Raw genomic sequence first — 22,078 nt, 5'->3', positions numbered from 1 at the left:
AGATAGACTCAGCTCTGCGGCATACGCCGTTAGAAAGATTAGAGAGTACACGAATGTTGCGACCGCTAGATTAGTGTACTTCAGTTATTTTCACAGCATCATGACGGTATTTTACTGTGGGGTCATGCTGCTGACATTGATATAGTGTTTGCTCTGCAAAAGAGAGCTGTTCGTGCTATATTATATCAGCTTGGTTATAGACAGTCCCTCAAAGAAATAAATATTATGACTGTTAATTGTCAGTACCTACATTTATGAAAATTTAATATACGTTCACAAATTTTCGTCACCTCTTTTCTCTTAATAGTGATTTTCATTATTATAACACTAGAAATAAGGGATTGCTTGTAACTAATTCTAGTAGACTTCATAAGATACATCATATCTTTAAGAGTAAATAAATGTATACACTTTTATAATAAAGTCTCAGCCGTTGTTTAGGCATTATCTATAAATAAATTTAAATTTTTTATTAAAAAATGGCTGTGTCGTAAATACTCCACACCTGAATATCTAAGTGATCCGACAGCCTGGGACTAGAGTATGATTATTTTATAGCAATACCAATGACAGTACAATATTAAATATTTCATTGAAAAGAATGTAAAAAGAAGAGAACGTCAAAAAAAAACCTGCGAGAGTTTCTTGCGCCGCTTCTTCTCTCTCAGAGCGCCATTTGTTTAAGAAGCGGTAGTAGTGTCTAGTACATTAGAAATGACATCAAAAAGAATTCTAAAGGAATCAATTTTGAGAAAATAAATGCTTTTTAGGCCAAGGCAATATTATAACTTAGTCGATGTCGTCTAAGATTAATATTATGCGCAACCACAGGTCACGGCAACTATGGCAAATATCAGTGTTAAAAAGTTAGGTTAATTCCTGGAGGAGCTTGGCTAATTGGAGTAGCGTCTACCAAATCTCGCCCGCAAAATAGGCGCATATGACGTCGAGTTGCGGAAACCGCCCGTGGGAAGAAGATCTTCCGCTATCGTTGTTGTATGTGAACAGGAAACATGAACATGATGCGCATCATTAGTGATGTAATGGGTGGGGGCAAGTATGAGGTCAGCCGTCGGACACGATTTCACCACATGGAGATTGACATTAATGATTATTTTAAATTTCATGACGGTTTCATACTGAACGTGAGCATGAAATAAGTGTATGACTTAAACCGCACAAAAACTAACGAACTTAAAACAAAAATAAAGTAAAAACTCTGTAAGTCGAAGTTCCATGGCAGATAGGATGATGCAGTGATACGTTACGTTATGCAGTTACGACTTGTGGACATTTAAGATTAGTTCTACCTCATTTTGATCGCTATCTCAAACTAACTTTCTAGGAATCACTTATTGCATCAATGTAGAAAAGGTTCAGATTATGATTAATGTTTATATGTTTTTGTAAAATCAAATATCGCATTGAAGATGTCTTAAACAAAAACAACGCACCACAAAAATGCTCGATTTGTTTAATACAAGATCAGATAATGCTGACCTTGAGGTTACTGAGTCATCAACACTATAAAATAGTGATCAATTTGACGGAATGATGTCACTCACTCAACTATGTTGCTCCATAACCTGACTAGCCTACATTCGGGGTGTTAAGTGTGATAATGCAACTAATTAATATTCAGGCTGTACACCTTTGTTGTTTGGTAAACTAAACAGTACTAGCATTTAATACATACATAATTTGTGATGCCTAATATAAATACACCTACAGTGTCAGCCTCACAAGCAAAAACAAAGAGGCACCATAAATGTATGACATTCCTCTGGATGGACTATATACTCACATTATAGATCCCTACATAAATTGAATTAATGTAATAACAGCTTAAGCTCTGTTTACATAGTAGACTATTATGCTTTACAACAAACTTTATAAAAAAGAGCAAATTCTTGACTGGATGGATTATATTAATAACTGGAACTAGTAGTAAATTAGTATTTTCTTTATAATTCAGTCATTAAACACATATTATATTTAATACATACTAAGTATGTATTAACAAAGTAAATCAAAACAATCGGCGTTACGGACAGTCCTAAGTGCAGGGGCTGTCTAACCGAAGATGAAATGGTCACTCACGTAATCCTGGAATGTGCTGGGGTGGCCAACCAACGGGCACAAACCTTAGTAAATACAAGGTCGCTCCAGGAAGTCTGCGAACACCCCAGGAGTGTTCTGAACTTCTGGAAGGAGCTGGGCTGGTTGGAATGACTGGCCAACACTGCACGCAAAATGGACCCAATTAAGCGGTCTAATTGCGGAAACAGGAGCCCTTTACCAATACCAATAGGCTAATAAGTTTCTTACTACGTACCAAGTGCCATTGCAATTTATATTTAATATAGTTAAATACCAATACATAGTGTGTGAATTCAATATTTATAATTTACTATAATAGTCATGATGACAGTAATATAAATAATATTATTTAATGATAATAATGAAAATATACTATAGTTGTTGGTCGAAGTAAAAAATACTTTATTGGTTTATTGAGTACAATAGCTGCTTGGGAGTGTATTGTTGTGAACACTTCAGTTCAATGCATCTATCTCTCATCCTGCTAATTATTACATTGCTGGCCTTTCAAATTCAAATATTTTTATTCAAAATAGGATTTAAAATCACTTATTGAACGTCAAAATCTACCACCCATTCAAAAGAGACTGCCTCAGACCTGAGAAGAATGGGCGCAAGAAAATTAACTTTCAAAGTAACCTCTGATATACACCACAACCCCAGGAGGTATGGTAGGTACCCTGCATTATTTTCATGAACAAGCACTACTTATGGAGGCTGGATAATGTGTTGTTAAATGAGGTTTACATCCTGTCAGTTAAGTGTGATTGTGTGACTTAGATATGTGAGTGACTGACTATGTTATAACTATATTATGTCAATTGTAGGTGGCTATTTGAATTTGACTAGCCCTGCCACGTTTACGAACCGCAGTATCTTCTTGAGGCGAGTATTACACACAGCACCTGGGAGCAGGGTGTAGTCACCAAAGACAGTGTTACACTTATGCATTAGTGGGTGGCAATCACAGAGGAGATGAAGAGGCATTTCATCAGCCTCAAGGCAAAATCTGCAAGTTTTATCGTTTCTGATTCCGACCACACAGAGGTGCTTGTTTAGATGACAGTGCCCAGTTAGCCTCCTGCTAAGTATGCATTGTTTTTTCCTATTATTGAACAGGATAGGGCTTCATTCACGTATCTGTTGTTGAATGCTGTTATCAGTGCTGTGGCATGGTTTAAACCTGTTGAGTTGTTCCAGCTTTTAAGTGCTTCTTGTTGACATTGGTTTCTCAGGGTGTGTCGGATGGCTCTCATAGACAGTCCACAAATAGGTTCCAGGCCATATTGGACTGTTTTAGCTCCAGCTCTTGTGAGCTCATTGGCCATTTTATTGCCTATGATTATGGCATGCCTTAGGACCCATCTGAGAGAACCACTCATAAGTTCAGACATTCAATGCAATTTTTGACTAATTTTGACGCTGTGGAGTCAGCATTTAAAGTCAACAATGCTGCCTGACTAATAGAGTGGAATGTATTGTAGTAGATTCAATGAGAATTTTTTTTTTTTTTGACAATCACAAGTGTCATTTCCGTTTCAGTTGAAATATGGAGGCATAAGTCCCCAGGTTTGTGCTGTATTTGAAACCTGGGTGTTCTATATGGACCCTACAGCCAAGTTCATTTCCCATTTTGAACCCATAAGAGGCTCCCGTCCTTTCATGAGACTTTCTTGTTCATCCAGTCGCCTGCAGAAGGTAGTTCCACAATATAGTGTTTGACAGTGGTGGTGATAAATTATGGAGTCATTTGGTCAGGTAACATGCCTTATATGTGGTCTCGTAAAACGGAGTCTTCTAAAGTCTTAAGCGTTTGCGACATCAAGTTACATTACCCCTCTGGGCGATTACCCTCAGCATGCTCGACTTCGCCTCTTGCTGTATGTAACAGTGGAAGAGGCGGTAGGTTTAGCATCGCCTCATTGGCTGCACCAGGAGTAGATGTCATTGCCCTGGTTTCCAACATACAGGGAAGTCTCTTCAGAATATTTAACCTGTCTGCAGTTGTTTTCTGGCTGGCTTTGTTGCACCACACAACGAAGGTGTATGTGATTGTTGGTCTCACAATTGCTGTGAATAGCCATAGGAGGAGCTTCGGGCATACTCCCAAATGTCTCCCTACCAGATGTCGTCATACACCCAAGCCTATTTTGCTGTTTTGTTGAAGGCCTCCTTGTGGGCAACCTCTAGTAGTATTATAGCTCCATTGATAGAGCACCTTACCTATTTGACAGAGGTTGAGTCTCTGTTTTTATTTACTAGTCCTTTGACTAGTTCTCTCTGGCGGGGTTTTATCGAAAGTGTTATCAATGTCTAGAAACGCACAGAGTCACTGGGCGCAGCATACAGGTCGTTGTCGACAGTTATTGCTCGAACCCGAAGCCCGTGAACACTCGAGTGCCCCAAGGCTGTGTGCTATCTACCACGCTGTTTCTTCTGCATATCAATGATATGTTGGACACCTCCAATATACATTGCTATTCTGACGACAGCACTGGTGATGCCATTTACAAGGGCCTTGCTGGTCTCTCTCGGGAAATCGTCGACCAGTGCCGGGAGAAACCTGTGTCTTCTCTCGAGTCCTCTGTGGAGAAGGTCGCGGAATGGGGTACATTGAACCTTGTCCAATTTAACCCCCAGAAGACTCAAGTGTGCGCGATTACCACAAAAAACAATTTCCAGTCGTGTCACTACTCTTCGACAACATTTCCCTTAAAGCCTCACCTAGTATCGGAATACTGGGTCTCGAAATCTCGAGCTATTGCCAATTCCGTGGCCATCTGGAGGGCAAAGCCAAATTGGCTTCGAAGAAGCTGGGCATCATTTATAGAGCATGGCAATACTTCAACTGGCCCACATTCTTGCGCTCTACAAAGCACAGATCCGGCCACACATAGAGTATTACTGTCATCTCTGGTCTGGCGCAACCAGGTATCAGCTCGATCCATTTGACCGCGTGCAACACAGAGCAGCTCGAATTGTCGGGGTCCCAGTGCTCTGTGAACTGGATTACTTGATGTTGCGTAGAGACGTCGCTTCATGTATATCTTCTACCTCATTTTTAACACACCCCACATCACGGGGAGTGTTCCAAAGAGCTGTTAACCTGATTTCTGTGGCCGAATTCCACCTTTGCACGACACTCCACAAGTTAGGATATCATCCCCACCATCTGAATATATGGTGGTCCTCCACAGTGCAATTTTCAAGAAGCTTTCTTCCACATAGTACAAAGCTGTGGAATGAGATTCCTTGTGAGGTGTTTCCGGGATGATATGACATGGGTACCTTCAAAAAAGGGCATACACCTTCCTTAAAGGCTGGCAATGCTCCTGTGATTCCTCTGGTGTTGCAAGATAATGTGAGTGGCGGTGATCACTTTACACCAGGTGACCCATACACTTGTTGTCCTCCTATTCCATAAAAAAAGAGTGCTATTTGTTTGTCTTTTATCACCTACTCAACTCTATGCACAAGTTGTAGAAGAGCCATTTTTGTAGACCTGCCTCTACTCAACATGCCTATGTTGAGAAGTATAAATGGGCTTTAAACTTCAAGGATCCTGTCTAATATACCTATCCAAGACTTTCTCAATAACTTTCAGGAGAAAGGAGGTAAGGCTTATGTGCCTGAAGGAGCTTGGCAGGGAGTAGTCCTTTCTGCCTGCCTTAGGTATAACTTAAATTATAAATGTTCAACTGACACTATCAATAATTCTCAAAGAAAGCAAACATTCCAATCCATACACTTAACTTATATTAACAGCTAACGGCTAGAAACATCTAATAGCTGTACAGTCATCAAACACACTATAGGCATATAGATGCTATTAAACACACATAGCATGTTTAACAACTCAGGTGTGTTGTATATAATATATGCATGTATTTTATTATAGCAGTTTTTATAAAGGTTTAATATAAGTCATCTAATGACACAAAAAAGGATGAAAGTATCAAAAAAATATTAAACTTTATACAATCTATTGCTTCCATGACCATACACTCTCAAGATATGTTAAAAAAATAATATTTCTTACACAATGTTGAACTAAAACATATTATACAAACCTAAATGACCATAAACTGTCTGCACTGGTATATTGAGTTCCTCAAGTGCATTTTGTTTCAATATCAAATTCTCCAAGACAACATCCCCTAAAAATAGATAAAAGAGTTGAAGTTTAACATAAACATTGCCGGCGTGATTTTAGAAACTAAGGATAAAAATTCATAGGAAATAAATATGTTTATTATTTTAATTTTAACAAAATAATAAAATGAAATGAACAGTCTTACCTCCCCAAATACCCAATTTAAGTTGAGATCTGTTTAAATTTTCAACATAATCGCCGAGGAACCTATTTAAAACATCCACAACAATAGATTCGAAAACCATGGCGAATTATTATTTATTCTTTTCTATAGTCTTATGTCATGTTACTATTTCAAGCAGTGCGTACTGCGTTCCGAAAGACTAAGAATTTTGTAAAAAAGTTGTTGACGTATCAAATTTTCGGCATTCTAACGATATCTAAAAAATAACATAAACACGACAAAACAATAATAAATAACTCAAGTCACAGTCCTCACTGCTCAATCGTAATTTTGCTGATTATGATTAACGAGTTGCGACTTGTTTTTTTTTTTTTTTTATATTAATTCGTTCTTTCGAACAGGCTGTAGCCAGGGGCCTTACTGCCTTGTCGTTAGTATTTTCATTTCTTTGGTATTTATTATTTTCACTATTTTGTTTTACAAAAAGTCCAATCCAGTTTTCTCATTTCATCTTACATTATTTCCATTTTCCTTTTCCAATTATGTATATTCGATAGCGAATATTTATAGTAGTTTCTTTCATCAAATCCAATCCAGTCTTAAACTCATCAGTTATTTTACCATTTCCGTTAATGTATAATTCTCTAAAGAATATTTTCCATATTTTCCTTTAAGTAAGTCCAAATCCAGTAATATAGTCTATAATAATTTTCCCCTTTTCTTAAAGTCAAATCCAGTGTAATTTGCATAACTTTTTAGAATAATACCTACCTATTTACATTATCTGTTCAGTTCGCGAATTGCGCTATGCTATTACTAGTTGTATATGTACAAGTTATAACGTATTTACATAATTATATACAAATTTACAACGTATGTATCTACAAATTACAATGTATTTACAGTACTACATACAAATTTATACAAGGACATATAAGTTGATGTGTCCTTTAATAGATCTATTACTGAGAGCGGGATTATATTGGGTGCACCATATATTTCCAGTAGCTCATCCATCAGCACAAGGCGCTGTATGCCAAAGGACGAACAATCAAAAAAGATGTGATCCAGAGACTGATCTTGTTGCTTATTACAATGGTCACAAAAAGGAGAGGAGACAATTTTTTTGCGATGAAGATGAAAATTCAATCGATAGTGACCAATACGCATTCGTGTTATTGTAGTATAGAACTTTCTGTGAGCGTTATTTTTAAACTTACAAAACCAGGGTGTGCTATTAACGGGATTATCTAACAAAGTATACGAATGAGCCTTATTTTCAACTTCTGTACAATTGTACCAATATCTTCCCCAAAGAAGAGTCATACGCTGTTTTAGATTACTTATTATATCTGTATATGGTATGTTAATGTCTAGATCTTTGCAATCAGGATATAGGGATAGATCGGATATATTAATGATAGTTCTAGCTAGAAAATCAGCGCTTTCGTTTCCTGCTACTCCTATATGGGACGGGACCCAAACGAAATCCACTTTAATATCGATTAAACATAGTTCGAACCACAATTCCTTTATAGCAAAAATGATGTAATTGATGTTAGCACTCATTTTGTTATTTGACAAACTTTTTAACACACTCATACTATCACTAACTATTACCCACTTCTTATTAAGTTGATTTTGTTTCTTAATATGCTTTAAAGCAAAAAGAATAGCGACGGCTTCAGCAGTAAAAATACTGGCATATCTATTAATCTTAAAGCCAATACCCTTCCTAATTTCAGGAAGGTAGATTGCAAAAGAAACATTATTATTGTTTTTTGCGCCATCCGTATAAACAAATTTACAATTAGACCATTCTGACAATAATACATGAACCTCCTCTTTTGAAGTTAAATTTGGATCTATTACAACATTAATTGCAGAATATTTACATCGAAAAGAACCTGCATGGCAGGGAAGTATATCATTATTCCGATGAATATTTAAATCTTGTAGAAATTTAAAAAATGAAGAAAAATCTTGCAAGATAAACAACTGTCTCGGAAATGAAGACGATTGATAAGCAATAAGATTCTTAAGAAGATTGTTCGTCGGCAAGCTATAGAGCTTTAAAATAAATCTTTCTTTAAGATAACTAAATCTAATACACAGAGGAGGAAGGTTGGCCTCGATTTGCATAGCAGCTATTGGGCTAGTTTTAAGTGCACCCAATATTGTACGCATACATTTATTTTGTATTTTATCCAGACTATTAACAATTTTGCCGTCTGCGGCGAAACAATGAAAGCCATATTCAAAATGACTACGAATAAGCGATTTATACAAAATTAACAATATTTTAGGGTCCGCACCCCACGACGTTGCACACAAAGATTTTAATACATTATAAGCTTTATTCGCTTTAATTATAACACTATCTGTATATTTTTTCCAAGAAAGTTTTGGAGTAAATGTTACACCTAGAAATTTTATGTCACATGAAATAGGCAGTGGAATGCCATTGTATAAAATGGGAGGTAATATGATGCGTTTACGACCAATCACAAAGACTTTTGATTTGGTTGGATTTACATTTAAATTAAGATAAGAAAAGTATTGATATAAATTTACAAGTGCTTTATTAATAGTAGCGGCTAAATTAATCAGATCAACTCCCGATACATAGACGACTAAGTCATCTGCATACTGTAGGTTTACTATATTTGGCCCCAAAATAAGGTTCAATCGTCTTATGTACATAATAAAAATTAAAGGAGACAATATTCCCCCCTGACAAACACCTAGAGAAGAAAGTCGTGGTCCATACAAATGTTTATTAAATTTTACATATACTTTTCTGTCAGTCAAAAAGGATTGCATCCAATTTATTATTTTACCTGGTATCCCTAACATTGATAACTCGTCACAAAGCACGGCAATATTTACACTATTGAAGGCACCTGAGATGTCAAAAAATACAGACAAAAGATATTGATTACTTGCTAAACATTGATGCGCATCAAGCTGTAACTGCGCTATACTCTCCCTAGAAGACCGACCTTTGCGAAAACCAAACTGATTATTAGGCAAAAGACAATTTTGTTCTATAAAGAACTCGAGACGTTGTTTTAGAAGCTGCTCAAATATCTTCCCAACACAAGACGTGAGAGCTATAGGTCTATAAGAGTCAGGTAACATTTTATTTTTGTCTGGCTTTAAAACTGGGATTAAACAGTCTGTTTTCCATTCTGCAGGAATAGTATTCTCCTTCCATAGGCGATTAAGATTATTTAAAAAGATGTTGAGACTGTGGCAATTAAGTTTTTTGAGTAAAATATATGGAATGGTATCAAGACCGAAAGATGTATCTCTTCTAGTAAATAAAGCGGATTTTAGTTCTTGTAAAGAAAAAGGCTCTATCAAATATTTATTACTATCATTAACAACATTTACATAGTTAGTTAACTCATTTGATACAAAGTCAGAAGTATACTTTTGTAGAAAATCTGGAATCCAACTATCATTCAACACACTGTCAGGAATGTAAGTTTTGTTAAATTTGCGCATGTATTTCCAAATTGAAGACAAAGGAGTACAACGATTAAATGAATTGCACAAGCCTATCCAGCTATTTCTTCTTTCACTTTTTAAGATAAGTTTTTTTAAAGCCCGCAATCTCTTAAACTCCACATAATTTTCATCAGTGGAGTTGTTTTTAAAATTAATGTAACCATTTTTAGCATTTAAAACTGCTTCTGTACACCTCTGATTCCACCAAGGCGACCAAGGATATTTAAAAGATTTTTGTGAACAAGAACTAGTAGCATTATTACTATTAGAACTTTTGGAAAACAGACAGCTAGGGATTGACTGCTTGGCAGCAGAAAGTAAAATATTACAAAAGGAATTAAAAGCATCTATTGAAGATAAAGTGTCAAATTTAACATCATCCAAATAAGAAACAACTAAGTTACTATACATATTCCAATTCACCTGCTTATAATTAGGGTGAGTGGGCAAATGTAGATTATTACATAATGTGTTTTGCAAACTAATACTATCACTACTTACTGCCATTTTTATTATTACAGGGAGATGATAACTACTGCCCAGAGGACTGTCAATAACTGACCAGTCACATAAAAGAGCCAAAGATGGAGTTACCAAAGTCAAGTCAAGAGCATTAGGACGCCAAGATGGAGATCCTATTGTGGTAGCTTGACCATTATTCAGAATAACAAGACCATTCTCATCTATAACCTCTAAAACATCTTTACCTCGAGGCAATGTATCAACACATCCCCACAACATGTGATGAGCATTGAAATCACCTGCAAATATCATTGGCTCTGCAATGGACTTAATTAAACTGTTTAAATTGTTTTTATTAAATGGAGGATTTGAATTGGAAGGACTGTAAAAACTCACAATACTCAGTTCTTTGTTATTAATTTTAATTTTAATGCAAACATTTTGTAGAGCACTATCATAATATGTATTTATGTTAGAAAATGTGATATTATTATGAATAAAAATTGCTACACCATTGTGTTTATTACCACAATCATTCCTTATTGTGTTATAGCCTTTTATTAAAAAATACTGATGTGGTTTTAACCAAGTTTCCGAAATTATAGCAATATGGATATGATTTTCATATAAAAACCTTGTAAAAATAAGCCTATTACTAATAATACTTTGAGCGTTCCACTGCACTATATTCAATGTATCCATAATAACAATTAACTAGGTGTCTTTTTTCTAAAAGTGTTATTCAGAATTTCCTTAATACTATTTGAATTTATAGTTAACTTATCTTTATTTGTACAAATTTGTAAAACTGCTTCAACCAAGAGGTTCATAAATTTGTCAGATTTTATAAGATTGCTCAGGTGTGTGTCAATATACTTTGAGTTTAATTGAGGGAAAGCAGATTCATTGAAGAGATCTGAGTATCTAACACTACGGGACTTCACTTTGTTTTCTTCAATTTTTTGTTTTTTCAGAGGACAGGTAGATGATATAGCTATGTGATCTCCACCACAGTTGGCACATTTTGTTAAAGTTTTTGGACACATTTTAAAATTGTGATTGTCAGAACATATGGAACAAACTTCATTGTTTCTACAAAATTTAGCAATATGGCCAAATTTCATACAGCGTAGACACTGTTTAATAGGGGGTACATATACATTAACCTCATGCCTCCAGTGATCAAGTGTTACATACTCAGGTAACAACGTTGATGCAAATGTGACTGCAACAGTTTGCGTTGGAACAAAGGAGACAACACCCTGTGGGTCCTTTACTCGCCGCATGAACCTTCTCACAGCAATAACTTTTTTACTCGATGCAATTAATTGATGAATTTTTTTGTTGGAGTAATCAGTGGGAACAGAAGTAAGAACTCCAGTGACCTCCGTTTCAGAAGCCGGAATTGAGGCAACCATCTCCAACTCGCTAAGTAACTTTTCATTTTTTAAAAATACATTCGCATTGTTAGGCAGGTCAAAGGTAACACCAACTTTAAAAGCATTAACGGACCTCAGGTGCAACACACCCGATACGCAATGCCTCCTGATTCCATTTGACAGACCCAACCTGTCCTTGTCTGATATTTTGACTTCACCCTGCTTGCGATTGAGAAATACAATAAATTCCTTCTTATTTGAATTTTCGTCGTATAACCTATAATAATTTGTCGCTCTATAAGGGGTATACTTCTCTTTATCCTTTCTTCTTACAATGAGACGTTCAGTCACCTCCGCGTCAGATACCGAGGATTCGGATAGGGGAAGTTCGTCTGCTGGTTCTGCGTCGCTCTGGCCGTTCTTCGGCCTTTTACCTGTACGCTTCCCCATGGCGATGGGGAAGCGCACTTAACAATTTATATATACAAAAATCGAATATTTATAAACCAGGATAAACAATTTACAAGTATGAAAAATAAATGCACTATGAACAATAATTTAAACAATTTTTTTTTGTATAAGCGCGCCTTCCTTCGTTCACTCGTTCCCGCCAAAAAAAAAACAAGAGTTGCGACTTGCACATGCAATAACATAACATTAACTTGAATCGGTGAATCCTGAGTAGGTACCAAACACAGATGACAGAACACTATTGATTCTGAATTCTGTTTAGTCCAATCCTGAGCAGCTGACAATGGCATTCACCAAATTCTGACAGCTTTGACACAGGCACATTGACAATGGAAAACAGAGAGGGTAAAATTGTAACACTAAAATATACGGTCTTGCATCCTTGCATCAAACTAGTTATGGACTATGTAGGTTATGTTAGTTTTTACTGCACGTAAACATGCGGTATTACTGAAATTAAAAATACTAGAAGTTTAGATCAATTTTTGAAATCTCGAGTATCGTGCGATTAGTAATCTGTTTGTGGCAATTTTTAGTTTTGTTAGATTTAGTTTCATTTCATCACAAACTCTACCGACAAATATCTTATTTTTGTCGGATTCGTAAACGCGTCCTTAACATACCTAGAACAAAATACAGATTCATTATAACAATGGAACTCATAGAATGTTAAATCTAAAATACTGACATTTTATTTACCCGGAGTACTAAGAAAATGTTGATTGATTTGGTTAAGATAATTTCTTAAGTTTAATGGCAATTCTGCGTGTTTACTCCTAGTTTACAATATCTTGTTTAATATTCTTCCAAAGTGAACGTGGGTCATTTAGGTTTTTATTGATTCTTTGTTTGAAATAAGCCATTGTTGATACTATGACGACTTTTAAGGTATGCTTTGTCTCTCAGTTTCATCATATCTTTAATAGTTTGTGTTATCCAGGGATATTGGCGTTCCTTTATATGTATATTTTTGACTAGCTGACCCGGCAAACGTTGTTTTGCCATATAAAGTATAATTCACATGATAGTTTTATAAGTAATAAAATATTGCCTATATTATAGCCTGTACATCATTTTGTTCTATTGTCAATAGTTTTTGCAGCGCAAGCAAAAATAGGTTTTCGATTTTACACCTTGTGTTACAAAATAGCAATTTTATTACGGATCCCTAATTTTGAAAAAAAAATCAGCCTTCCTCGATAAATGGACTACCCAATACTGAAAGAATTATTCAAATCGGACCAGCAGTACCAGAGATTAGTGCGTTCAAACAAACAAACAAACAAACACTGCAGCTTTATAATATTATAATATAGATTGGAGCATGTAAGTCATATAATAGCATCATGTATTTATAAAAAGTCGCAATGCACCTCACATCATTATCTCGTTCTATATTTAATTAACTTGATTATTAAATGCTAGCATATTGACACGGGAGTGGGTCAGAGATTGGAAATAATACTCCGCTTATAGGAACGAGTCTTTATTTGCGTTCACTTTTTCTGAACTTGCACTTCGCCGGTCTGCCGCTGTTCCTCTTGTGGGCGGCGGTACCTTCAACGCGTCACACCGCACCGAACACTAAGTCTCTTCTATCTTCTTCCTCTTGGAACACTTCCACTTTTCACTGGTTCTTCTTTTCTTCTTCTTCTTCTTCTTTACACTTTCGAGTCTGAACTAGAACTGCCGTAGGCCACGCTTAGTACGGCTTATATACCCCCGGATCCGTTCTATTTTCAAAATGATTCTCCCATTCCATCTTTAAATTTAAATTGTACTAGAAAATTCTTTTAACTATTTTTATCCTGCTTACACATTTTCCATCCCTTTTTTTCTGTTCGATTTGATCCTGAACTAACTAGAAATTTCCTTTAACTTCACAAAACCCAAAAAATCCATACTCTGGTAGGTGTATCGAACCCGGGTCTACAGCGTCTAAAGGAAACACTTTTCCGCTGAGCTACGAGTAATGCTGACGGAGCTGTTGAAATTAACAATGTCTTGAAGTTTGACAACTCTCGTCATATACTTCGAAGGGTTGCTACGCAACACTGCCCCCTCCCAAGACATGATCGTCCCGATCATCGTTGCTTCCGTAGTACTTAGCCACACGATCGACATGTACGATTTTCGGGGGACTTCGAGGGGTTCGCTGGATCCTGAGAGTCACATCATTTATCCTTGTGATTACTTTGTATGGTCCCTCCCAACTTGGTTGGAGCTTCGGAGACTTCCCCTTTCGCCTTACAGGATTGTGTAACCAAATCAGGGTTCCCTCTTCAAAACCAGGAATATTAGCTCTTCGATCGTAGCGGGTCTTCATCCGTTCACATGCCTTAAGCCGAGTTGTTCTAATTTCCTCGTAGATGTCAACCATCTTTTTCTGTAACTCATCCACATATTCTGTTATACTTTTCGGAGTATCCGGTGGACAGCCTGAGAGTAAATCAGCTGGCAATTTCAATTCCCTTCCAAAATTGGCGTACGCAAGAGTCACCGTTGTCGTCTAGTGTATTGCGCTTCTATACGACATAAGAAACAGTGGAATGTACCCATCCCAGTTATCCTGATGACTGTCCACTACTATTGCCAGATGTCGCTCCAATGTATGGTTAAACCTCTCCACCATCCCGTCCGACTGTGGATGATATGGCGTAGTTCTGGTCTTATGGATTCCCAAGATCTTGCAAACTTCTTGAAATACTTGTGATTCGAGGTTCCGCCCTTGGTAACTGTGCAACTCCAAAGGCACACCGAATCTGCAGAAAACTTCATTCACCAGCTTCGTCGCAACGGTAATTGCTTCTTGATTCGGTAGAGCAAATGCTTCCGGCCCCTTCGTGAAATAATCCATCACCACCATTATGTAACGGTTTCCAGATTTGGTGACTGGGAACGGTCTGGCCATATCCAGAGCTACTCTTTCCCACGGAGCTCCAACATTGTACAACTTCATAGCTCCTCTGCTTCTGGTCTGAGGTCCTTTGACAGCAGCACAACTCTTGCATTTTCGGCACCAGTCTTCCACATCATCACGGCAATGCAACCAGTAAAATCGTTCTTTAATTTTTGTGAGAGTTCTTCTTATTCCCAAATGTCCACCTGAAGAACCATCATGATAAGCTCTCAGGATCTCGTTCACCTTCTCCCTGGGAACGATCAGTTGCAGATGGCAATCCTTTCCTTGCGGGGTTTCCCATTTACGGCAGAGCAACTCGTCATGCATCACCAAACTGTTCCATTGTGCCCAGAGACTCTTGGTAGCCGTACTGTGTCTAGCCACTTCAGACCATTTTGGTTTAAGTGATCCACTTGCTAGCCAATGTAAAAGTGGTTGAAGATCCTTATCATTTTCCTGAGCTCTCCTCATTGCATCGTTGCTCCAGTTCTCGTCGATCGAATCTGTTCTGATCAGCCGGATCATAAAATTCTCTTTCTCCTCCTGACGAATGCAATGTTTGCATTCCATCGGACAAGGTCTTCTAGATAACGCATCTGCATTTCCATGACTTTTTCCTCCTCGATGCTCGATTTCAAAGTCATACTCTTGAAGTTGCTCAATCCATCTGGCCACTTGTCCTTCCGGATTCTTGAATTCTAGTAACCACTTCAAGGCGGCATGATCAGTCCTTACGAGGAATTTGCGACCCAACAAGTACTTTTTGTAATGTCTTCACCACGGCCAGTAACTCCCTACGAGTTACACAGTAGTTTCTCTCCGGCTTTGATAAAGATTTGCTAAAGTATGCAATTACAACTTCTTGATCTCCTCTCTTCTGAGATAGTACTCCACCAATTCCAGTGTTGCTAGCATCAGCATCCACTATGAATCTTTCCTCTGTGTCAGGATATCCGAGGATAGGTGATTCACATAGTCTTTTCTTCAACTCTAAGAAAGCTTGTTCGCATTCTTCATCCCAGGAAAAGGCTCTTTTCTCCTCCGTCAGTCGATGTAAGGGCTTAGCAACATCGGAAAACCCTTTCACAAAGCGTCGATAATAAGAGCATAGTCCTAGAAATGCTCTCACATGTGTCTTTTCTGTCGGCGTCGGCCAGTCTTTGACAGCACTTATCTTGGCAGGATCCGTCGCAACGCCTTGCTCCGAGATAACGTGCCCCAAGTAATTCACCTGACGTTGAAAGAAGGAACATTTCTTTGGACTCAACTTCAATTTGGCACCCTCCAGTTTTGTGAAGACTTTTTCGAGCTTCTTAAGATGATCCCCAAAACTTTGTCCCATAATGATTATGTCATCCAAGTAGACAAGGCAGGTTTCTCCCAACATACCTGCCAGCACATGCTCCATCAACATTTCGAAAGTAGCTGGGGCGTTGCATAATCCGAAGGGCATTGTTTTGAACTGCCATAACCCTTTTCCGGTTGAAAAAGCCGTCTTCTCCTTGTCTTTAGGGTCCAGATCGACTTGCCAGTAGCCACTTCTCAAATCAAGAGTAGAGAACCACGTCATGCCAGAAAGTGAATCTAATGTGTCATCGATTCTTGGCAATGAATAACTGTCTTTCTTAGTTACATCGTTCAAACGCCGATAGTCCACACAAAATCTAGTTGATCCATCCTTCTTCTTCACCAGAACCACTGGAGAACACCATGGACTCGATGACGGTTCTATCACACCATTTTCTTTCATATCCCGAATCATGTCTTCCACTTCTTGTTCACGTGCAAACGGAATACGTCTTGGTCTTTGCCGTATCGGAACAGTGTCTCCTGTGTCGATCTTGTGTTTCACCAAACCAGTTCTTCCGATATCCCCGTCGTTCTTCGAGAACATCCCGGCGTAGCGTAGCAGGAAATTTCTCGCTTTTATTAACTGTAGCTTGGTAAGGTTGTCCTTACAGCCATCCAGAAGTTTCTGTATGTTCACATCCTGGCTTGCAGCTACGGTCTTCCTCCCTTCTTCACATTTTCTTAACCAAGCTATCTCCTCACAACCTCCTATCACTGTTCCTTTCCTAATGATTTGCTTGTCCTCATGAGGATTAAACATGGGAACCATCGCAATTTGGGAGTTTCCCACAACAGTCCTGGCTGGGATCCATTTCGTGTCCGATGTCTCTCTTTCTATTAAAGCGCATTTACAAGGTCTTCCTCTGTCATCTCTTGGCAGGACTACCGGGAATAGGGTCTGCGATCTCGGATTTAAAGTAGTGTCTCGCAAGCACAACACTTTACCAAAAGTTCCGCCTTTTATTGGAATTTCTTCACCTCCATGCTTCAATACACCATGTTTCATGTTAATCGTACACTGATGATTTCGAAGGAAATCCAACCCAATGATGGAGTCATCTGTGATATCTGCGATTACCACTTTTTGCCAGTACAACGTATTACCGATTTTCACGGCCACGATCTTTTCTCCCTGGACTGGTATGCGCTGGCCGGTAGCTGTTGTGAGTGTTAAGTTTGCATTTTCTCGCATATGTCGTCTTCCGATACTCTCTAGTCTTCTTTGGCTAACGACTGTACGTGAGGCTCCCGTATCCAAAGTGAAACGGCAAGATTTTCCATTTATCATTCCCTCTATAACTAAAGTGTTTCCGTCACATGTCTGCTTAACGAAGATCCTTGGGGCTTTGCTTCTACCAGCCAGCGCCCACCCCACTGCCCTGGCCTTTTCTAGTTTTCCTGCTGCTCCAGCGGTGATGTTGAGACCGCCGCATCCTTCCTACCTTGCGTTATGCTCTCACGCCTGGGGCAAGTGCTCCTAATGTGTCCTCGCTCCCCACACCCATAGCATACTGGGCTATATGCTTGCCTTCGGCTGGAATCTGCTGGTACAATTTTGCGGAGTCTCAACCCCCGAGAATCGTGGCGAACTGCTTCCACTTCCAAAGCATGTGCCACCGCTTCCTTCAAGCTAGTATGATGACTCAGTCGTACGGCTGCTCTTACTTCGGCGTCCCGTATTCCATCGATGAACACTTGGAGCAACATTTCTTCTATTGCAGTTGGCGACGACTGATATGCTTTACGCACTAGCTTCTCAGCTTCGAGGGACCACTGCTGCAGAGTTTCGTTGGCCCTTTGACTGCGGTCCTTAAGCTGCGCCCGATACACATGCTCAAGGTGTTTATCGCCATAACGTGCCTCCAACGCGTTAAGAAGGTCCGTATAGGTTACTTCCTCCTTCCCAGCGCCGAGTGCTTCCAATACGGAAAGTGCTTCATCACGGAGCGCTAGTGTGAGGGCAGAGTGTGCTTCTAGGTCACTCCAACCACTTGCTCTTCTGACCGTCTCTACTTGTAGCTTGAAGGCGGCCCAGGAAGACTTGCCGCCATAGGGGGGTACTTTCAAACTTCTGGTCGATGTGATTCCGCAGGTGACTCCTGGGTTGGCTGAAGGACCCCCACACACGACCTTCCTATTGAGCTGATGAATAGTTGCTTCCATCTCCCCCATCTTCCTTTCCATAGTGTCAATCCGGGCGATCTCCTTTTCTACAGTGTCGATCCTGGCGATCTCCTTTTCTACAGCGTCAATCCGGGCGGAGTTTTTCTGCACCACTGATAAAATTTCCTTGGAGAGGCCTTCATGCAGACCTTGCAGCTGCTTCTCCTGTCGACGCACTTGCTCCTCCTGTCGGAGCGCTTGTTCCTCTTGCAAGCCCCGCAGCTGCTCCTCCCGTCGGCGCGCTTGCTCCTCCTGTCGGCGCGCTTGCTCTTCCTGTCGGCGCACTTGCTCCTCCTGTCGGCGCCCTTGTTCCTCTTGCAAGCCCCGCAGCTGCTCCTCCTGTCGGCGCGCTTGATCTTCCTGTCGGCGCGCTTGCTCCTCCTGTCGGCGCGCTTGATCTTCCTGTCGGCGCGCTTGATCTTCCTGTCGGCGCGCTTGCTCCTCCTGTCGGCACGCTGCTCTTGCATCATGGCGGCCATCTGCTGCATGAGCGCGCTGATGTCTACGGCAGGAGCCTGCGGTGCTGACACGGTCGCACTGAGTCCAGATCCGGATGCTTGTTGTGACTCGTCCTCTGCCGCTGCAGCTGCTCCCGCTCGCGTGGTCACTCCCTTCTCGTTCCTGGGCACTAATGGCATCTTTCCAATCCCACTTCTGACACCAATTGACACGGGAGTGGGTCAGGGATTGGAAATAATACTCCGCTTATAGGAACGAGTCTTTATTTTTGCATTGCCGTGTTGATGTGGAAGACTGGTGCCGAAAATTTTTTATTTTTATTTTATTTATTTATTGGAAAACAAACAGTTTAAGTTATAAACACATTGTAACACATAATTTATATTACACAAGCCAATAAAGTTTCCACTTAAATATAAACAAAGTAGGAGTGAATATAATACAAAATATAACGATTTTATATACAATTAAACATAAGGCGAAAAAAAGTACACAAAAATACAAATGAAACAAAATTTATCAAATTTATCGGTTGGACATATTTTAAGAATGTTTAAGATATTCTTTAATTTTTTTAGTAAAAGTTGGATAGCTGCTATGAAAAATGTCTAAGTGACTATAATTATTATTATAAGTGTTGCATGCTCTTATAATAAAACAATTGCTAGTATAATTAGTTCTACGAACAGGGATAAAGAATAGAACGTGTATAATGTTTTGGACAGTTAAGTTTAATGTTACTTAAAATACGATTGGAATCAATTAAGTCATGTAATATTTTGAAAAGGAAAACTTGATCTCTGTATTCTCTACGCTGTTGTAAAGAAAGGTAATTAAATTGAGGAGTTTTATAATTTTGAAACTTATAATTTAATCTTTTAATAAATTTATTTTGTACACTTTCTATAGCATCTATATATTTTGTATAACGTGGGTTCCAAGCAGTCGAGGCATATTCTAAATATGGTCTGACATAAGCATTATATAAAAGATTAAAAGTATGAATATTTTTGAAGTCATTTCCCTGTCTGAATATAAAACCAAGCCATATTATATTGTCATATTGTCTATATGATTTTCGAATAAGAGAGCCGAATCTAGCGTTACCCCAAGGTCTTTTATTTCTGACACCCTTTTAAGGGGTTTATTGTTTATTTTATATTTGAAGAAAATTGGCATTTTTTTCCTCGAAAATGTTATCATACAGCATTTGTCAACATTGAGGTATAAGTCATTAGCGGAACAATAGTTTCCTAACTCAATTAAATCGCTTTGTAGGTCAACACAGTCCTGTTTTATTTTTATTATTTTAAATATTTTGGTGTCATCCGCATAAAGTAAAATATTAGAATTTTGAAAAGATTGCAAAACATCATTAATAAATATGTTAAATAACAATGGGCCAAGGTGAGAGCCCTGAGGAACGCCCGATGTAACAGGGACAAAACTAGAAATAAATCCTTTAACAGCTACCGCTTGTGTTCTGTTACGGAGATACGACTCCAGCCATCTTAGAAGATCTCCTTGAATACCGATACGCTCAAGTTTAAATAATAGTCGAGCATGCGAAATTTTATCGAACGCCTTTGAATAGTCGGTATAAATTGTGTCTACCTGGAATCCATTGTTTAAGGCATCCATTACTTCATCTAGAAATTCGCAAAGGTTAGTTTCCGTCGAGCGTTTATTTACAAATCCATGTTGCTGTGGAATAATTAGTGGTCGTAATAAAGGAAATAAAGTGTCATAGATAATTTTTTCAAATAATTTTGGGATGACCGATATCTTTGAAATCCCACGATAGTTTTTAATATTATGTCTGTCACCACTTTTAAAAATGGGAACAATTAAAGACATTTTCCATATTGATGGTAAACTACCTGAATGTAATGATTTCCTAAAGAGTATATCTAAAGGTATTGAAATTTGTCTACTACATGTCTTCAGTAAAATTGGGTGTAAATGATCGGGACCACTTCCTTTGGTTGGGTCAAGTTTTAACAAGTACTTTTCTACCTTTTCACGTGTAATGTCTATTGTTCTCGCAAAAGTTTGAGTATAGCTTAATGGTAAGTTATCATGGCTAAATCTAGTATTAGAATCGGCTGTAAAAACGGAGCTAAAGAATGTGTTAAACATATTAGCTATCATTTGACCGTCTGATCCAGTATCAGCATCATAGTACATACAGTCTGGAATGCAATTACTAGTTCGCTTAGATATTACAAATGCCCAGATTTTTTTAGAATTGTTATAAATATTATTTTCGGCCGTATTAATAAATAAATCATAGCATTCTGCTTCTAAACGTTTTGTTTCACGGCGTAATTCTGAGAACCTATCATAGTCACTAGATCTTCCGTATATTTTCCATTTTTTATGAGCTTTCAGTTTTTTCTTAATTAACTTTATTAAAGATCTAGAGTACCACGACGGAAAATTATCATTTTCATGCACTAGTTTTGTATGGACAATTCGATCTATAATATGGTTAAGTATAAAATAAAATTTTCCTACGGCACATGTTATATCTTCTGATGAGAGCTCTTCAACCCAGTCAATTTTTGATAATTCATCATTAACTGCATTGTAGTCGGCGTTGTGATAACAACGAACAACACGAGTCGGTGCTCGTAAGTACATGTTATTTTTTCACTCACAACCTTCACCACTAAGGATGGATGATGACCGTCTTCTGGCAATGCTAATGGTTTTGTTCTATTGGCCACACAAACAGTATTAGATAAAACAAGATCTAATAGTCTATTATTATTGTTGTAAATATTATTATACTGCTTAAATCCTGTAAATGTCATAAATGCAAATAGCTGATTAACTAAATTATTATAAGAAGTGTTTACAATGGTAATATGTCCTCCGGGAACATGCAGCCATGTTGCATCCTTAACATTGAAGTCTCCTAATACTATGAATTTATCATTTGGGAATTTAATTACTAGATCAGATAAATATTCAAAAAATGTAGCTTGAGAGTTACTTTG

The 22,078-nt window shown here is 38.2% G+C and overlaps 1 protein-coding gene across 4 annotated transcripts in view; it reads right to left on the bottom strand.

The window, feature by feature from the left end:
• Positions 1–6,732, bottom strand: part of LOC126967068 (intermembrane lipid transfer protein Vps13) — a 122,224-nt gene extending 115,492 nt beyond the window's left edge. For all 4 annotated transcript variants that reach the window (XM_050811401.1, XM_050811403.1, XM_050811402.1 and 1 more), the window contains exons 1-2: positions 6,399–6,732; positions 6,171–6,257 (exon numbers count right to left, since the gene is read on the bottom strand). In XM_050811401.1, the coding sequence (XP_050667358.1) occupies positions 6,171–6,257; positions 6,399–6,498 (187 nt within the window). In that variant the 5' untranslated portion in view covers positions 6,499–6,732. The remainder of the gene's footprint in view (positions 1–6,170; positions 6,258–6,398) is intronic.
• Positions 6,733–22,078: the final 15,346 nt, after the last annotated feature.

Source organism: Leptidea sinapis, chromosome 12, assembly GCF_905404315.1.
Source record: "Leptidea sinapis chromosome 12, ilLepSina1.1, whole genome shotgun sequence".
Lineage (NCBI taxonomy): Eukaryota > Metazoa > Arthropoda > Insecta > Lepidoptera > Pieridae > Leptidea > Leptidea sinapis.
The sequence above is the reverse complement of the archived record's forward strand: the minus strand, read 5'-3'. Positions and strand labels throughout refer to the sequence as shown.